At 31.6% G+C, this 16,967-nt stretch overlaps 3 protein-coding genes across 5 annotated transcripts in view; 2 read left to right on the forward strand and 1 right to left on the reverse strand.

The window, feature by feature from the left end:
- Positions 1–3,173, forward strand: part of LOC106065939 (4-hydroxyphenylpyruvate dioxygenase-like) — a 50,048-nt gene extending 46,875 nt beyond the window's left edge. Inside the window, exon 14 of the mRNA XM_056006364.1 lies at positions 1,732–3,173. Within this exon, the coding sequence (XP_055862339.1) occupies positions 1,732–1,806 (75 nt within the window). The 3' untranslated portion in view covers positions 1,807–3,173. The remainder of the gene's footprint in view (positions 1–1,731) is intronic.
- A 659-nt stretch (positions 3,174–3,832) lies between these two features.
- On the reverse strand, positions 3,833–10,882 carry LOC106065942 (uncharacterized). The gene is made up of 2 exons (XM_056006366.1): positions 10,726–10,882; positions 3,833–7,157 (listed from the first exon to the last, which is right to left on the reverse strand). Exons 1-2 carry the CDS (start codon positions 10,836–10,838, stop codon positions 6,515–6,517), a joined length of 756 nt encoding a protein of 251 aa, XP_055862341.1. The 5' UTR covers positions 10,839–10,882; the 3' UTR covers positions 3,833–6,514.
- A 7-nt stretch (positions 10,883–10,889) lies between these two features.
- LOC106058288 (uncharacterized) overlaps positions 10,890–16,967 on the forward strand; it is a 129,220-nt gene continuing 123,142 nt past the window's right edge. Inside the window, exons 1-2 of one of the 3 annotated variants that reach the window (XM_056006353.1) lie at positions 10,890–11,023; positions 16,331–16,459. In XM_056006353.1, the coding sequence (XP_055862328.1) occupies positions 16,336–16,459 (124 nt within the window). In that variant the 5' untranslated portion in view covers positions 10,890–11,023; positions 16,331–16,335. Of the gene's footprint in view, positions 11,036–12,083; positions 12,105–16,330; positions 16,460–16,967 lie in introns of those variants that run through there. The other 2 variants (XM_056006352.1, XM_056006354.1) reach the window with 2 other exon arrangements.

Raw genomic sequence — 16,967 nt, forward strand, 5'->3', positions numbered from 1 at the left:
TCCTCAGCCCAAAACTGATGCATAAGTTGTTTTATAAATGAAATCAACTGATGAATTATTTAATATCTAGATCTGTACAGTGAATTCACTTCATTATATGAAAACTTAGAGAAACATTATTAAATTATATCACAAATATCAACTACAAGTCCCCATTTCTGACATGATCATTGTTTATAAAATTGCTCAATATTTCTTTTGTAAAATAAATAAATAATATAAAAAAAAAGCTTATCATTTAATACTAAAAGCTCTGCTCATTAATGTTGACTTTACTTTCTTTCTTTCCTTATATTTAAAAAAAAAAAAAAAAAAGGTAAAAGTCGCTTTTAGTGGTGTGTGGTGTGTCTGTCCTTTTATCTGTCATGCTTAGATCTAAAAATTAAACGCAGTTTTGAAAATCCTATTTTATCATATTTTGTTAGCACTAAGAGCATGTGCAATAGTTTTGTTTGATTTTCTGTTTTTAAATTTAAATAAAATAAATAAATTTCATAAAAATACACCATTTTTAAAATAATACTAACAAGACTTGTGCTAGTTTTAGTACAGGTAATAATAGAAATTAAGAGAACAAATGATTTTTAAAATTTTTTTTTTAAACTAAATTTTTCAAGTTCTGCTCTTTGTTACAATAGTTTGTGTTTTCATGGTTTACACAAAATATTGTTTTTTTGTTTTCAAAAACTAAAAATTCATTGCACACACATTTTTAAATAACAGACTTATTAAGCAAAAGTTCTCATGGTCTAGTTGCACAGTGTTGTCATTAATTTGTACATCTTTTTGTTTACATGTATAAGAGAAAGGCAATTTTCATGTTTGCTATATTTAGACATGTGACATGAAGGCCCTCAGAAAGGTGACAACAAGGACCTAGTGCGTTAGATGTTAATGATTTCAGGCAATCTTGCTTTTAAAAAAAATTGTATGAATTGTGCTTATTAATACTTAATCCACACTTGATCTAATTTCATCCATATGTTCATCATGCTAAAAATATCATAATTTGATTTCTACAAAGCTTATGTCAACTCACTCTGTCTGTGTAGTAAAAAGTTTGTACACATTATTTCAATCTTGTATCAAGCTGAAATTTTGCACTATAACTTATTTTACACATTTAAAAAATTTTAACCAATTATTTAATTAACTATTGGCAATTATTATTTTGTTTTGTATCTCGAATAAGGGAAATAAATTTTATTTGACTGATAAGGTGGTATAAGTTGAATTAGTCCCCTTTATTTATTGTAGAAAGAAAAGTTAGTAAATAGCTATAAACTTATTTTCATCAGCAGCTCCCTGGCCCAGTGGTTATTCTCTTGGCTTGAGGAGCCTTAGCCCTCCAGTTCAAATTCAGGTCGCTCACTTTTGAAAAAATATCCCTCAGATACCCCCCTTTTTCCATGGTGCATACAAGTGATAGGATCATAGGGTATTGAGAAAGCTAAAAGCATGAAATTGCGCTATATAAAAACAATTGGTAAAAATATTTCTAATTGCACAGATGTAATATTGTTAGTTTAGATCCATTACAAATTTAATTACATGACTGATCCAAATTAATTGATACAACTACACTTAATATAAGCTTTATTTCTTTTAAAAAGATTTTTTTTTTGTATTTTGCCTTTTTAACTGCATTGCTTGCCCAATAGTGGAATCACAGGGGCTGACTACAAGTTTGTGTTAAAACACAATAATAATAAGTTTTCATTTTTCTTTCAGGGATTTGGTGCAGGTAACTTTAAGTCTTTGTTTGAGGCCATTGAAGCTGATCAAGCTGAGAGGGGAAATCTTTGAAATACAACAATCTATCACATTATGAAAGACATAGTTTTGTGTCCCAGAAATACAATTTTCCAGCAAGAAAAAAAAAGCCCTTTTTCTGAAAGGAGAGTTTGTAAAAAATTATTTTTTTTGCAATCATTTAATTCATTTATTCAGATTACTAAACAATAAATTCTTTATAGAGAATTAAAAAAAAAAAAAGCTTTACATACTAAGGCCTTGGCTTATTAGTTTGTAATTACAATGGTATGAAATTTTTATGTTAAATTATGCTTTATATATAAATATGATTGTCTTGTTATATATGTATACATTTTTCATGTTCTTTTACAATAAACAGCTTATTTTTAAAGGTCAGGAATCTATTTATGTACCTTTATACAAATGCCTTGATGTTTGACTAAAGTTTACTTCAAGATGTGCACTTCATTATTTTACAGTATTCATTTTTTGATATTTACATTTCTTTTTTTATTGGTTGTGGGCTTCCATATAATTGTGATATTTAGATTGTTAGCAACTCGTTAGAAATTTTAATGAAATGCATAATAATAAGAGAGGTAGAATTACCTTTTGATAATTGAACTTGTTATTTTGTAAAGTCAACACTACTTTATTTTAACCTCATTAAAAAATCAAACTCTAACATGTTTGTTACATTGAAGTTCAAGTGCTGATAGGAAATCTGTTCAATTATAGCTGCATCCTGTTTTTAGTTGGAATGAGCACAGGCAATTTTACTTGTTCATTGCACCATTGCTCAGATCTTCAAAATGTAACCATTGCCCACTCTAGGCTTGTTAAGAATGTCCATTGTATTTATTTCTCATGTACCTAGTTGGATTAGAATTTCATTCCTTGCTCAAATCTGGAGTTTTATTTGTGTGCCCCTTCTGGCAGCTTTATGTATAGTCTTTTAATCAACTTTTTTGAGTTTTACAAATTTATTTAATTTTGATAATAGTAAATATGTAGCAATTTTTTTTCTTTTATTTGTGTTAGGCATTACTCATGTTTTTTTGTGTGTGTATGTAACCAAGGTCATTGTTGATCAAAGAAATAATACAACTATTATCAGAAGTAAGCAATTCAACCAGTCAACAGAGTAGTTTGGCATTTAAGTACTAATATAGTATTTCCATATATATCAATGGCAATGACCTTAGTAACTATACATACAAACACTTTCTATTAGAGCACTGATTGATAACATACATAACAATTTATCCTTCTTGTTATTCAAGATGTTGAACTTCCATTCCAATAGTTGTATTGGCACACGCCAACTGTCTATATTGATTGGATCAGATGCATTTCATTTCATATTACAGTTTTATTATAATTGCTCTACAAATTAAAGTCTCAATGAATGAAACTTGCTTTCATTGTCTGTGTCTCTTTCAATTCATTATTTAATGTAACAAGTAACTAGTAGAATGAGTCCAAGCAAACACTGCTTTTGAACTTTAGGATAGAAATTTTACTACTTAAAAGTAATTTGACTTTACATGCATTGGCAAGCTTGAAATACATGTGATTTAATCCTTTGTGTTGCATTCGAAGATAATTTGTGACCAACAGGGGGGGACTACTATTTAATATTAGTATTTTTTCCACAAATGCTTTCTGTTGTAATTTTGATTACTTAGCAAAAGTACTAATCTATTTCTTAAAATAAAGATGCATATTAGAATTAGGGTCATTTGACTTATCCCAATAGGTGCTCCTCCCCCCAACAACAAACACACCAAACACCATTTATTCAGAATAGTCAACTATATAAACATTAGTAAAACAGTCCATTACATGACCGACTATCATGGTTCTCACAATCTGAGAATATAAGCTTTTGGAACTTTTGGGTAACCCTTTGTGATGAATACATATGCTCTTCTCAATTTCCTTGCATAGGATTCAATCATTTTGCTGAATTAATACTACTCCTCAGGCTGGTCTTTGAAACCAACGATACGTTAAATGAATTAATACTACTCCTCAGGCTTGTCTTTGAAACCAACGATAAGTTTAAGACAAGAAACTCAATTGTGCAGTTACATTTAATAAATCATGAAGGTTATACACATTAAATTTAAATGAAGGGAGAAAACTCTATAGCTGTAGCTCAACTAAAATAATATGTAAGTACAATGTAAGAGAAGATAAAAACAAAACTAAACCAAAACATTTATTTATCAGTCAATGTTTAACATGTTGGAGCATTAACATTACATTCACATACAACTTACAACCTGCCTAGTTATCATTTCATCACTAATATTACATTAATTGCCAATGATGTAAATGAGGAAGGGGGCATTAGTTTTCAGTATTGATCTCACAGACCCTGGTCATTTTCATCTTGAAATGTTTCAATAAAAGAAAGACTAATTGTGCACATATTACACTGCCTTAGTAAAAAAATAAAATAAAAAAAATCAGATAAAACTATTCTCCCCTTTTGTTTATTTGGTTTCTTATTCAAAAGAGAAATTTAAAACCTTGTTAAAAATTTAATAAATTTAAATCCTAAGTAAAATCTTCAAAATTACTTCCCTCAAAAACTTACAAACAGAATTGAAATACATTCACGAATGCAGATAAATGAGGAAGGGGGTAGGGCTGGGAAGCTCAGGTACTTTTAACTTGGGTATGAACACATCTTTCAATGTACTTTTAACTTGGGTATGAACACATCTTTCAATGTACTTTTAACTTGGGTATGAACACATCTTTCAATTGCACATTTAAATTGGAAATGATAGTGTCATTCAAAAAATCAAATTTTGAAACAAAAACTGTTCCCATGATACTGGTAGCCAACTTGGATTAGTTTTAAATGAATATTCACTTATGTTACTATCTTAAATAAACATTTTGATAAGACAAAAGATAACAAACATTTTTCTATTCAATGTTATTAAAAATCTTAATAAAATGCAATAAAAAAATGTGATTATAAGCATAAGGAAAAATAAAATTGTGAAATGTTTATTGCCTTTTTGTCATGTTCCTTAAAAAAAAAAAGTAGTTTTACTTGATTCAATTGCAAATTAAATGTAATAAGAAAATATAGTAGATTTAAAAGTTTGCTATATTTAAAATCTTGCTAGATTTAAAAGATTGAAATCTTTACAAAAATGATTGAGGTAAAAACAAAACTCAACTGAACTCAGTTGAACTGCTTTACCATGAATAATGCCAATAGAAACATGTGACATTTTATTTGATAATCTATTCAAGCAAACTTGACAAAAAAATGAAGACATTTGAACATTTTTTCAACTCATTATAAACAAGTTTCAATGACAATGAATAATGCACTTATAACCCCCCCCCCCCAAAAAAAAACAAAAAAAAACAAAAAAAAAAACAACAGTTGATTGTTGCTACTATGCATTTCACAATGACTATTTTAAATGAATGTTAACAAGTATTTCTATTTATCATTTTAAGTAATTTACTATTCGATTTTAGTTTCTCTTTAATTACTAATTAAAAAAAAAGAACTCTATTAGCAACCCAATTAATCACGAAGTTTTGCAATGTGGTAACAGAATATACACTAACACTTGTAATCCATGTTAATAGGGCAGTTCTGTAATCACGAAGTTTTGCAATGTGGCTACAGAATATACACTAACACTTGTAATCCATGTTAATAGGGCAGTTCTGTACAGACTTCCATTAGGAGAGAAAAAGGTTTGACACAAAACTAACACACAGCTAGATAATGTTAGGTTGAACAATCAACAGTAACTTGAACAATGAATTATAGGCACAGCTGAACACGAGCTTCCCTCTTTTGCTCTCATTAAAGTGTAGTTACTAAAGTAGGTCATGTTCTCCACCAGCTATCTAATTTGCTAACACCATGGTAGCACATGTGTATAAATTGTAGTTCAGTTTGCAAGAATTGCCTGGTGCAGTTTTTGACAAGTTACATTCAAGATAAATGAGCTAAGACATTTCAAAGAAAATAATATACAGAACTTAGTCATACATGTTCATATGAGATGGCATTGCATACCTTCTATGTTGTACCCCAATGTTCTACTTAAATTGTTCAAGATATATTGTATGCATATTGCATGTAAGGAAACATAAGCAAATTCCACGAAGAAAAATGTCTTGGAATTAAAATGATTTCAGATTTGTTTCAAACTTTGGTAAAAAGATAAGAATCATAGATACCAAACCAAAATTTCAAACCAGATTGACTCCTCAACAACCAACTACCCTGCAGAGTACTATAGAACAATTGAAAAAAAAAAACCAGTAGGCTACTTTTCCATTGCACATAGTGCAAGAGTCTACAGCTCAACAGCTAATTGATGGCTCAAAGAAGAAAATGAATACAAGTACACTAGCCTTTGAATTTAAAAGAAAAGCCAATAAAAATATGGATTTAAAAAATGCTAAAAATGTTCCCAAAAAAAAATGAAAAAATGTTTTTCAATTAAAATAAGTTAAAATTATAATTTAAATAGGGTTCTAGTGTTTTCTATAAAAATTCATGACCATTGTTTACACAGATAAAATAAAAAATCAACATTATATTTAATTTCTAAAATGTACAAACATTTTTATGTATATTAATTAATGTTCTAAAACATTATTCAATTCTTAATGAGATTAAATTGTTCTTCTTATCTATCCTGGTTAGGTAGATCAAAACAATAAAAGCTAAATAGATTGTTAAAAATCTGTTAATGAGGAAATATCACTGTGAGTTTGCATTTGTCAATGTCCATGGGCGCTCTTTTTCTCTCTGACGCTGTAATGACTCCAAAGCTTTCTTAGGAGGTAACATATTGTCTGTGACACCATATCTCCTTTTCTTTTTCATACTCCCCATATAGCTGTCATCATCTTCTTCCTCTACTGCTGATCTTTTACTGTCAGACAAAGCAAAAGCAGAAGGGTGATACACAGAAATAGTGTGGGAAGTGCTGTTTTGTGTATCTGATGGAGAGTGGTCGCTGTCTGGTATAGTCCTGATTTCTGGATCATGGAAGAATCTGCAATTTTTTCCCATGTGGCACTTCCCTTTTTTAAATTTCCAGCATACTGGCTGGTGCGCAGGCTTTCTGGGCGCAGCCTGGGTTAGTTTAACATGCCTTTCAAGGATTTGGTTTTTTGCCTGTTCAGCCTCTTGGAACGGGTTCTTGAAAACTGAAGTGCCTATCCTTGAATTAACTGCTTCGATAAGGCTAGGCAGTTTTTTTGTGGACACTAAATTGGGTACTTTGTCAACTGGTTCTTTTTTTACTGTGACTTGACTCTCTTCATCACTTTCACATTCTTCAGCATCAAAAAAATTAACAGGTTTTTGTTCAGAAACAGACTGATGTTCCTCTTTTACTCTGTAATAAAAAGGAAAAAAAAAACACAATTGAAAAAAAAAATAAAATTTTTTTAACTTCTTTAACTTTACAACTCTATATACTCATCCATGGGCTGACTTATTGAGGTTTTAAGAAGCATGTCTGTTTTAGTATTTACTGTTCCATGTGCTACTAAGAAGAGATGCGGATCCTGTTATAATTTAGAAAGAACCTTTTCCTTTAGTTTACTTTTATTAAAAGATATCACAAAGAAGAATAGATGGAAAGTTGACAATAACTTTGGAAGTCAGGGAACAAAAGAATATATCTTCTCAAAACAAAGAAATGATTAATTTCAAGAAGCACAGAGCAAAGGAAAATAGTCTAATGATTTTGACAGTACCTTTGGAATTAAAATCAAATACTCATGTCTATATCTACTGACTTAAAAAGCCTACTAAACCTAAGTATATACTAAAACTATTGACTTGCAAGGCTACTATTAATGATGGAAGCAATTATTGGGCACAAGACCAAAAAAGTGCCAAAGATAAAAACTATTGGACATCAGATCTGTGATGTTGCAATAAGCCATTGGTCCAAACTGCCCACAGGTTGCAGCATCACAGGTCAGTGTTCAGGCCTTCTATAATGATTGGTCTCGCCCAAAAGTGCAGGTCAAATATTAAATATGCTATTCACCGCATTTAATTAAAGGAACCGACCACTAGTAGAAAAACAGATCAATGAGTGAAACATTGTATTTGGGGGTTGAATTCGCTCACTTTTATTGTTTTTTTATATAAATAGATTTAAAAAACAATCACACAGATACCCCTTTCCAACGGGTCCAAACAAGTGATAGGATCATAGCATATTGAGAAAGCTAAAAGCATGAAAACGAAACAAACATCTGGTAAAAATATTTCTAATCAAACATATTTTTTATTGTTTGTCTAGATCTATTACAAAATTAATTACATGACTGATCCAAACTAATTGATACAATTACACTTAATATAAGCTTTGTTTTTAAAAAAGTATTTTTTAAAATTTATTTTGCTTGTTAGTTAATTCATTCGAAGTAGTGGACATTTGAAAAGAAAAGGAAGACAAGAAGAACCATAACCCTGCTGCTGATAACTAAACTCCTAACAATCATCTTTCACTTGACATTCATGTGTCAATCATTCTTTCTTTTCCAAGTCATTCTAGAATTTGTCACCATGAATATGGGGCACATCAATATAATTTTGTTTAAACTCCATAAGACATAGTTTAGTAAATTGCACTATAGGTCTATCACTTCATCTGTGTGTTTATTTTATCCATAATTCTACAAATGTATGTAAATGTGCATTTCATTCATCGCTATTCACTTTACTTGTGCCAACATGGGTTTATTTCCTATAACATGTACACAAAAAGCTTGTTCATAATTTTTTAATTTCAAATGTAAAGGGGGGGGGGGTGAGATGGTCAAAGTAAAATATGTAAATATATATATTTAACTAATTACAAATGTAAATCTCTCAAAAGTAAAGTGTTCATGAATTTCAGACTAACAATTGGTCATCAGGCTTGTAATTTAAAGACCAAGGATTGCTTTTGATTCTGGCTTCAAGGGCTTAATACTGATAGTAGTTATTAGTTAATAGTTGGAATCTGAAGCGTTGTAGGTCAATATTTATTTTTTTGATCAATTCATTTGCGGCAAACGATATTTTATTAACAGCAGGAACATCAACCATAGGAACATCAATTATACCTATTTAAAGCTTGAACCTTGGATGGTGCCGAAGCATAGATTAAATTGTAGTCTATAGGCCTAATATTCAGATCTATGTTTAGATCTACAATTATATAGATCTAAGAGCATTAGGAAAACCAAACATAGAAGAAAAAAAACTTAGTGTAGTGTGTATAGTTAATGGTGTTGACCATCACGCAATTTCTTTTTCTTGGTCATACACAATAGTGTTGAGTGTTTAGGCATGGCTAGTGAAGCATGTAGAGCTATTATAACCATAGGCTAGTTACAGAGGTCAAGTGTTTCTTAACATTCCAGCATATTATTTCTTTGTTTGCTGGATCTAATTACGAAGTCTTTGTTCAATTTCTTTTTTATGTGATTTTAAATGTTACTGTACAATAGAATTCAGCAATGAAATTAGCTTTCTTTCTAAAGGTTTTAATACAAGGCAAAAATACACACACATATATACATCTTTATTTTATTTTATTGTGCAAAAAAACGTATGTAAGAAAGATCTTCCTTAATTATTACCGATTTTAGAGTGGTTTCTGTAACAGTAAAAAAAGAGCACAGTAGTAAGCCTATGGGTGTCAGTGTGTAAAAAGTCATCCTAGCCTGATACACAGTGGTTAAGTATGCATCGTAAGTAAAAACAAAACAGTAAAAAGGAAGAATTACATGACACTCCCCAATTATTTAGAATATCATTATCAAATCAAGGCACTTAACGCAGGAGTAATATTCAAAGTTGGCAGGAGTAATATTCAAAGTTAACACGTTAGGAAAAGCAATTCAACCGTAATTTTTTTATTACTGTCAGTATGCTGTTTTAGCATGTTGCATTTATCCATTCTGGCTTAAAAATGGTCATAGTCTATCGACAAATTGACTAAATTAAAAAATGTCCGGTTACCCGTGTAGAGGTGAGGCTTGAAGTCCAGTCCCCTTATAAAGATTAACTACTAAGACGACTAAGTAAACAGACTCAGTTCCCTCATGTGACCTCTGGAGAGAACCTATGTCCACCCTATCTTACTTATGGTTACCTATCAATGAACTCAATGTGATGGACTAAACAAATAAATGGTAAATGGGGGTGGGAGTTATTCCTCTCTACCTCTGGAGAAATACTATACCTGGTTACCCATGTAGAGGTGTGACCTGAAGTCCAGCCCCCTAAAAAGGGGGTGGGAGTTGTTCATCTCTCTCTCTGGAGATATACCTGCACAGCCAGACAGAGTCTGGTCAGCATGACATAGTCAAGGAATATAACATCTTGACATACTAACTAACCCACCCAAAGGTCGACAAAATGAAAAAATGAGCCAGCGATTGCTGCTCTGTATTTAAAACGCATTTAAAATGTCATTTCTATTAATATTAACACGTCTTGTCTTTATAATAAAAATAAAAGATGTTTGGTGCTTATTCATATAGCTCTATTTTTAAGCGTATTATTATGTTTTAAATATAAAAGTTATATTCTATAACAGGAACCACTTTCAACAAGGCTAACAATATCATCACATACTTTTTATAGTTCGCCAAATAGTAATGATGTACATATAGTTGATATAGATTAGATTATTACATCTAATGATCTGGTACAGTGGGGAGTGGTACTGCCAGTACTGGTAGTGGTAGATCTAGTCACGTCTAGACTAGAGATCTACTGATACTACTTAGTAACTTACTAGTGATACTGATAAATAAAAAAAAAAACGTGTAGATTGTTACTGATACTGTAGTCATTGTAGATGCAAGAGAGTCTTCAGGTCTCTAGATCTTGTACATTTAATTTATGACTAGCCAAAAAGAGTAACATTTGTAATTTAAATAATATTAACGTACTTTATTTCTTCTTGGTCTGCTTCACTTTTGAAAATTGCGTTTGCTTCTTCACTTTCACTGTCAGAATCAGAGTAATCAGCAACCAGGGACGCCATATTGACAACAACATTCATTCAGCAATATTTCATACAATTTTTCCCATTGGTTAAAAACAAATGAATGCTAAAAATAGCAGTACACATGATTCCGGTTACGAGTTACACGCAAACACTTTAAAAAGTTTAAATAGTGGTTTATTATATAGTCTAGATCTAGAATCTAGAGCTACATCTATATCTACATCTAGATACAACTAATAGTAATACCCAAGGTTCTATATTCATTAATCCAGATTCTAGATCATAGTAGAGCTATAAATCTAGGCTAGCTTAGATCTATCTACACTAGTGACTAGTATTAGTAAAGTATAATATAATTAGTCTAGTACTATTGGCACTATAAGTATAAGTGACTATTGCCCGATACTGTTACCTGTAGTGTGTCTGAGTGAACTGAGTCTGATACTCAGACTGATACTTACTCAGTCAACTTAGTGACTTAGACACGACTCACTTGGTACTTAACTTACTCAACTTACTGATAGTGCAAGAGAAGAACTTGAAAAATAATAAAATAAAGCAGACTGAGACTTGCAGTACTGTCTTGCCACTGTCTATAACTTAGTATAATTATAATTATATTAATATATACTATCTATAGCAGGGGTGGGCAACCTTTTAGTATCGAGGGCCGAATTTTAAAAATTTTGGGAATGGCGGGCCGCATATGTATATTATATACAACTTAAAAAGATACTCTAGCTAACTGTGTAGAATGCCTTTTAATTCATATTTAAAATGTATTATATTCACGTTTCTTAGCAATAATTTTACAATTTTTTAAAAATCTTTGTTGTCTTTTTATATTACAATATCCCCACAAATATACAGTTGTACTTAATGTGCAGTATTTTACTTTTTACACTCGTGCATAATGTTTGTAACTGTGGAACTATCTTACTAGTTGTGACTGCTATCAAATTACAGTCAGTCAAAATCGACCAGTATAATACCAGTAATTATACTTTTTTAGTTTCCACACAAAAAAAAATGCTTGCTCACTGAATGATACAATATATGTTCTGAATGTTAAATGTCGGGATGAGCGAAACTTGCCCTTGTGGAGCATCACCAGAGAATGCTGACCATGTCCTTCAATGGTGCATACTAAATCAAGAGACCCGAACAAGACTCTGGCCCCAAAGCCCTCCCATAGAGCCAAAACTATTCGGAGAACTGCCTGATCTGGAAACCACTGCGCGGTTAATCTCAGATAATATAGGATTACTGATCTGAACTCTCCAACATGTAAAATGAGGACGAAGAAGAAGAAGAACAGATGTAAGTGTACCCAAATTAGTGTGAACAGCAGCAATTTGTTTTAACATGTGGAAATACAGCTTCTGGCACCCCTGGAAGTACTGACTGGATCTCTTTGCTTGGAGTTATGTCCTCTGAAGCTGAATCAGCTTCTACGCTGAATGGTGAGCTGATGGCATTGAAAACTGGTTCTTGACTTCTTAAAATTTGTTTTATAAATTGCACAATTAAGGAATCTAAATAAGTGTTGTACTTTTAATCATTTCACTAGAAATAGTTTCACCTTTCAACATAGGAAAATGGCAAAACCTGTTTTCTTTTGCTTGCTTGTAGGAATGGGAAAGCCTTGTTTGAAAAGATTTAACATGCATTTGCATTCCATATGCAAAATACCCATTGCAATAGCAATTATGAAACACGTACATTGGATTATTAGTCCCTAAATAGGAACTACCTGTGGTTAACACCCCCTAGCTCAAATAAATTTGATTACTATAGTACTTCCATGATTAATAATATGAACTTTGTGCAAACTTTCCTGTTTAGAGTTTATGGTTGGGATATTTTTTATAAAAAAAAACAAAAAAAACAAACCCCCCAACAATTTAAAGATGGAACTCCATCAGTTGTTACACTTGCCATCTTATTCCAAGCCTACCCAACATTCAACACAGTTCTTCATAGCATTGAATAAATACTGATCAGAGATTGTGTTTTGAATTGAATGTATTGATGTATAGCCAATAAGAAAAATCTTTGTTTGCTTGAAACTTTTTATAATAAGACAGTTTCAATAATTTATATAGATATTATTTTTAATATATTTGTATTTTTATATGTATATACTGTAGGCACACCAGATTTCTGTAGGTGTCGGCGGGCCACATAAAACACTCCGGCAGGCCGCATGTGGCCCGCGGGCCGTAATTTGCCCACCTCTGATCTATAGTATATAGTAAAGTATATTATTTTATGTCAGTGTACCTGCGACATAGCATACGCCGCTATTTTCCTGGGCCGGCCTTAGGCCACTGCAACCTATGCAACCGCAGTGGGCCCTACACTTTCATAGCCCCCACGCTAATCCTAGGTGTAAATTATTAAATTAAACCATTTTATAACTTATAACAGATTTTACGCAGCCTCCTGATTTACCAGCACCTCCTGGAAATCTCCTATAACGAAAAAGTCCTGGAAATCTCCAGAAATTTTAAAAATCTTTTGAAAACTCATTAAAATCTCCTAAAATTTAGACAAAATTGTCATTTTGGGGTGTCATTCAATATGGAAAACACCAATCCTACAAGTGATAAAAAAAAAAGGGCATTATACAATACCCATACTTGTGGAATGTGATGAAAGAAGCTTCTTGCGCCTCAAACTAATGAAGAATTACTTGAGGTCAACAATTCTTGAAGATAGATTGAAACATTTGATAGTTCTTGCTACTGAGCGTGATCTATGTAGGAAACAGAATTTTTATGATATAATGTATGACTTCGCTACATGCAAGGCTCGTAAAGTAATTCTTTATGTGGTAAAGAATGAATAAAATGGAAAAACAAATTTATTTTCTAATACAAACTCTTCATTTTCACTTATTATCCATATCCCTACCCAAACTGGGCCCTGCGATGGTTAAATGGTTAATTCTGGCCCTGGTATTTAGTGACGGGTGAATACTACTTGTTCTCCCCCACTCTTTTTTTTTTTTTCGTCGCTTAAGTTACGTGGGGTTACTCTAGTCCGACTTCTGCAGAAATAAAAGAGTGATTTTTCCATGACTTCTTGGTAGTGTCAGGAATAGTTGAGCCATGAAGAGAATTATATATAGAGATAAAAAAGTATTTTTATGATTATGAATATTAGTATTATGATTTTCACTCTAAATCTGGTTAATCTGGTACATAGTGGCTAGTCTATTAGACTTTTACTTCAGAATATAACATTATTAATATAAAAAAAAATACAATCATGATTGAATGATATTCATTCACCTAGATCTAGAAAAAACATCTATAAATATGATAATCTAATTAAAATAGAAATATTTAGGTATCCTAATTTTTTTAATCGTCCTAATGATCTGCCAAGTTCATCATATAATGTCATTAATGATATATAAAAATTTGATCTTTAATAACACAGTAATCCTTGCTGGCTTAGAATGGGTAAGGTATTGAGAAGAATATGGTATATCAAGGAAGAAATTGTTGACATTGATTGTGATGTTGTTACTAATATTTCTAGTGAAGTGTGGGAGACAGACTTCATATTTTTTATCGGAAGTATTGCAAAGGTTGTTTGCACATGAAATGTATGTGCATGTTAATTCTTTTCAAACAAAGCTTGCCCATTTCTTCAGGCTAACAAATGAAAACAGATTTTGTCATTTTCCTTTAATGAAAGGTAAAACTATTTCCAGTAAAATGGTTGAAAAGTACAAGACTTATTTGGATTCCTTAGTTGTGGAATTTCAAAGCAAATTTTAAGATGTCATAGAACTTGGAACCAGCTTTCAATACCATCAGCTCACCATTTAGTGCAGAAACTGATTTAGTTCCAGATAACATACCTTCAATCAAATTATGACCCAAAAGAGAAGTTCCAGTCAGTTCCTTCTGCATGAATATATGGGTACCAGAAGCTGTATTTACACACTCAAAAAAACAACTTTGATGCTAAACTTTAAGATTATTTGGGTTCACAGACATCTGGGAACAAGAATTTTCTTGCTTGAAAATAAACAAGTGTAAGAATGGTCAATGTTGACTGACTGTAATTTGACAGCAGTCACAAGGATAGCAACTAGTAAGCTAGTTCCATAGTTTCAGAATATTATGCACGAGTGTAAACAGTTAAATACTTCACATTAAGTTCATCTTTACATTTGTGGTGACATGTTGTAGAGTAAAAATATGATTAATTTTTAAAAAAATATTCCTAAAATGAGCTAAAGAATTGTTAACTCTCTTGTTGTAATTCAACTGTTTGTGGAAAAATGTATAATACACTTTACATTTGAATTAAAAGACATTATACACACATTTAGCGAGAGTATTTTTCTAATTACAGATATATATATATATATATATATATGCAGCCCCCCATTCCCAAACTTTTTTTAATGCGGCCCTCATTCCAGAGAATGATAAGAAATATGCATGAAAAGGAAGTCTGCAAATGAAAGGATCAGCGATCTGTACACTATAATTGATTGTAGCTTGAAAGTTGGCAATAGCAAAAAAAGCATATGAAAAATTAAATGCTTTAACCAACACAAGACCAGCTCAATTCACAGTGATTGAAAACAACTATGGAACTCTTCTGACAGAAGAAGCAGATGTGCTTCGAAGGTGGACAGAGTATTGCAAAGATCTTTATAACTTTGAGATAAATCCCAACTACAGTCTACAAAACACCTTGGGACAAAAGATAACTTTGCAAGGCTCCAATTCTAGATTCAGAAGTAGAGGAAACAATAAAATCACTTTAAGATAGCAAGTCGCTTGGAATTGATAACACACCATCAGAACAAGGCAGCTCACATATATATAACTAAATGTTTTAGGGACAAACTAGAGCCAGAGCAGTTGACATGGAAATCAGTGCTGAACAGAGCAAAATATTAGTTTGTGGTGGAGATAGGACAGCCCACTAAATTGATATCTTCATAGGTTTCTTTCATCTTGATCTAGTCCTCTGCTGAACTGCAAGAAGTATGGGATAGTTAAAAAAGTAAAGTACCTCCTTCAGACCTTATGATCTATAGGTCAATTAATGTAAGGTCATCTGTTACTATGACCTACCACTATAGATGATATCCAGCACAATGACTACCACTTTCACTCTTTCATTAGAGTTGGGTGGACTCAGTGGCATCCTAAAAATCCTCAAATTCAAAATCACAGTACTCACCAAGACTCAAACCTGAGACCCCAATTGTTTTATCCATCAGTCACCAGCATATGGGATAGGATGGGATAATCATTTTCTGAACAAAAAACAAAACATCAGAAACTTATAAAATATTCATGTTTTGTTATTTATTGCTCAACGATATTATTTAAACAAGCATGTTGTCTGCCTTCTCTGTCCCTTTTTTTAAAAACATTTTTGTTTTAATTTTATCAGCCACCTCTCTTTCTTATTTCTTTATAAAATCTTCTCTTTTCTTTCTCTCTAAAAAAACACTATCATAAAAGACAACTGTCCTTTAGTAAAGTGTTATTCTGTTTTTTTATCAGAACAAATGTCTGGAAAAATAAAACAAGTTAAACAGAAATCCTCAGCTAACGCTGCTGAAACTACCACACAATCTTTGAATGAAAAGATTTTAAGAGAATGTCACGGACTCTACATGGATCCAGAAAATGGTACTTTTTAAACTCTATTTATCTTTCATGATTTAATTAGTTTTTAAAGATTTATTATCCATATGCTATTTGATCTTTTAAAGGCAAAGGGAGGCAGGTCTTGATTTTGATTTCTAGAAAGAATTTTTTTTCTTCCACATCCTATTATTCCAATAATTATGACATAGTTGAACAAGTGACAAACACAAAAATTGTTTTTAAAAAGACCTTTCCTCCTTTATAAAACTAATAACTTTTTTGTAAGAGCTATTCTTTTGCTCATAGTCACTAATGAAACAAATCCTTGTTAAGTATGCATAAATCTAGTGTATATAAAATTGTGGTTTGGTGATACAAATCCAGACATGGCAACATGCATTAGAAAACTAGTCTGAACTAGAATACTGGATCTAGACATATGGTATAGAAGATTCTAGAGCTTATAGATCCAGACTTAGAAGAGGGTGCACAAAATGTTCTGGAACCTCAGAAAATATTTTTTTTTTTTTGAAAATTATAATGTTGAGCC

This window comes from Biomphalaria glabrata, chromosome 12, assembly GCF_947242115.1.
Source record: "Biomphalaria glabrata chromosome 12, xgBioGlab47.1, whole genome shotgun sequence".
Taxonomy (NCBI): Eukaryota; Metazoa; Mollusca; class Gastropoda; family Planorbidae; genus Biomphalaria; species Biomphalaria glabrata.

Coding starts and splice junctions, on each gene's coding strand:
- LOC106065942 (XM_056006366.1), bottom strand. CDS start 10,838: ATGAATGTTGTTGTCAATATGGCGTCCCTGGTTGCTGATTACTCTGAT. Junction 7,158..10,725: donor GCAGACCAAGAAGAAATAAA/GTACGTTAATAT, acceptor TTTTTATTACAG/AGTAAAAGAGGAACATCAGT.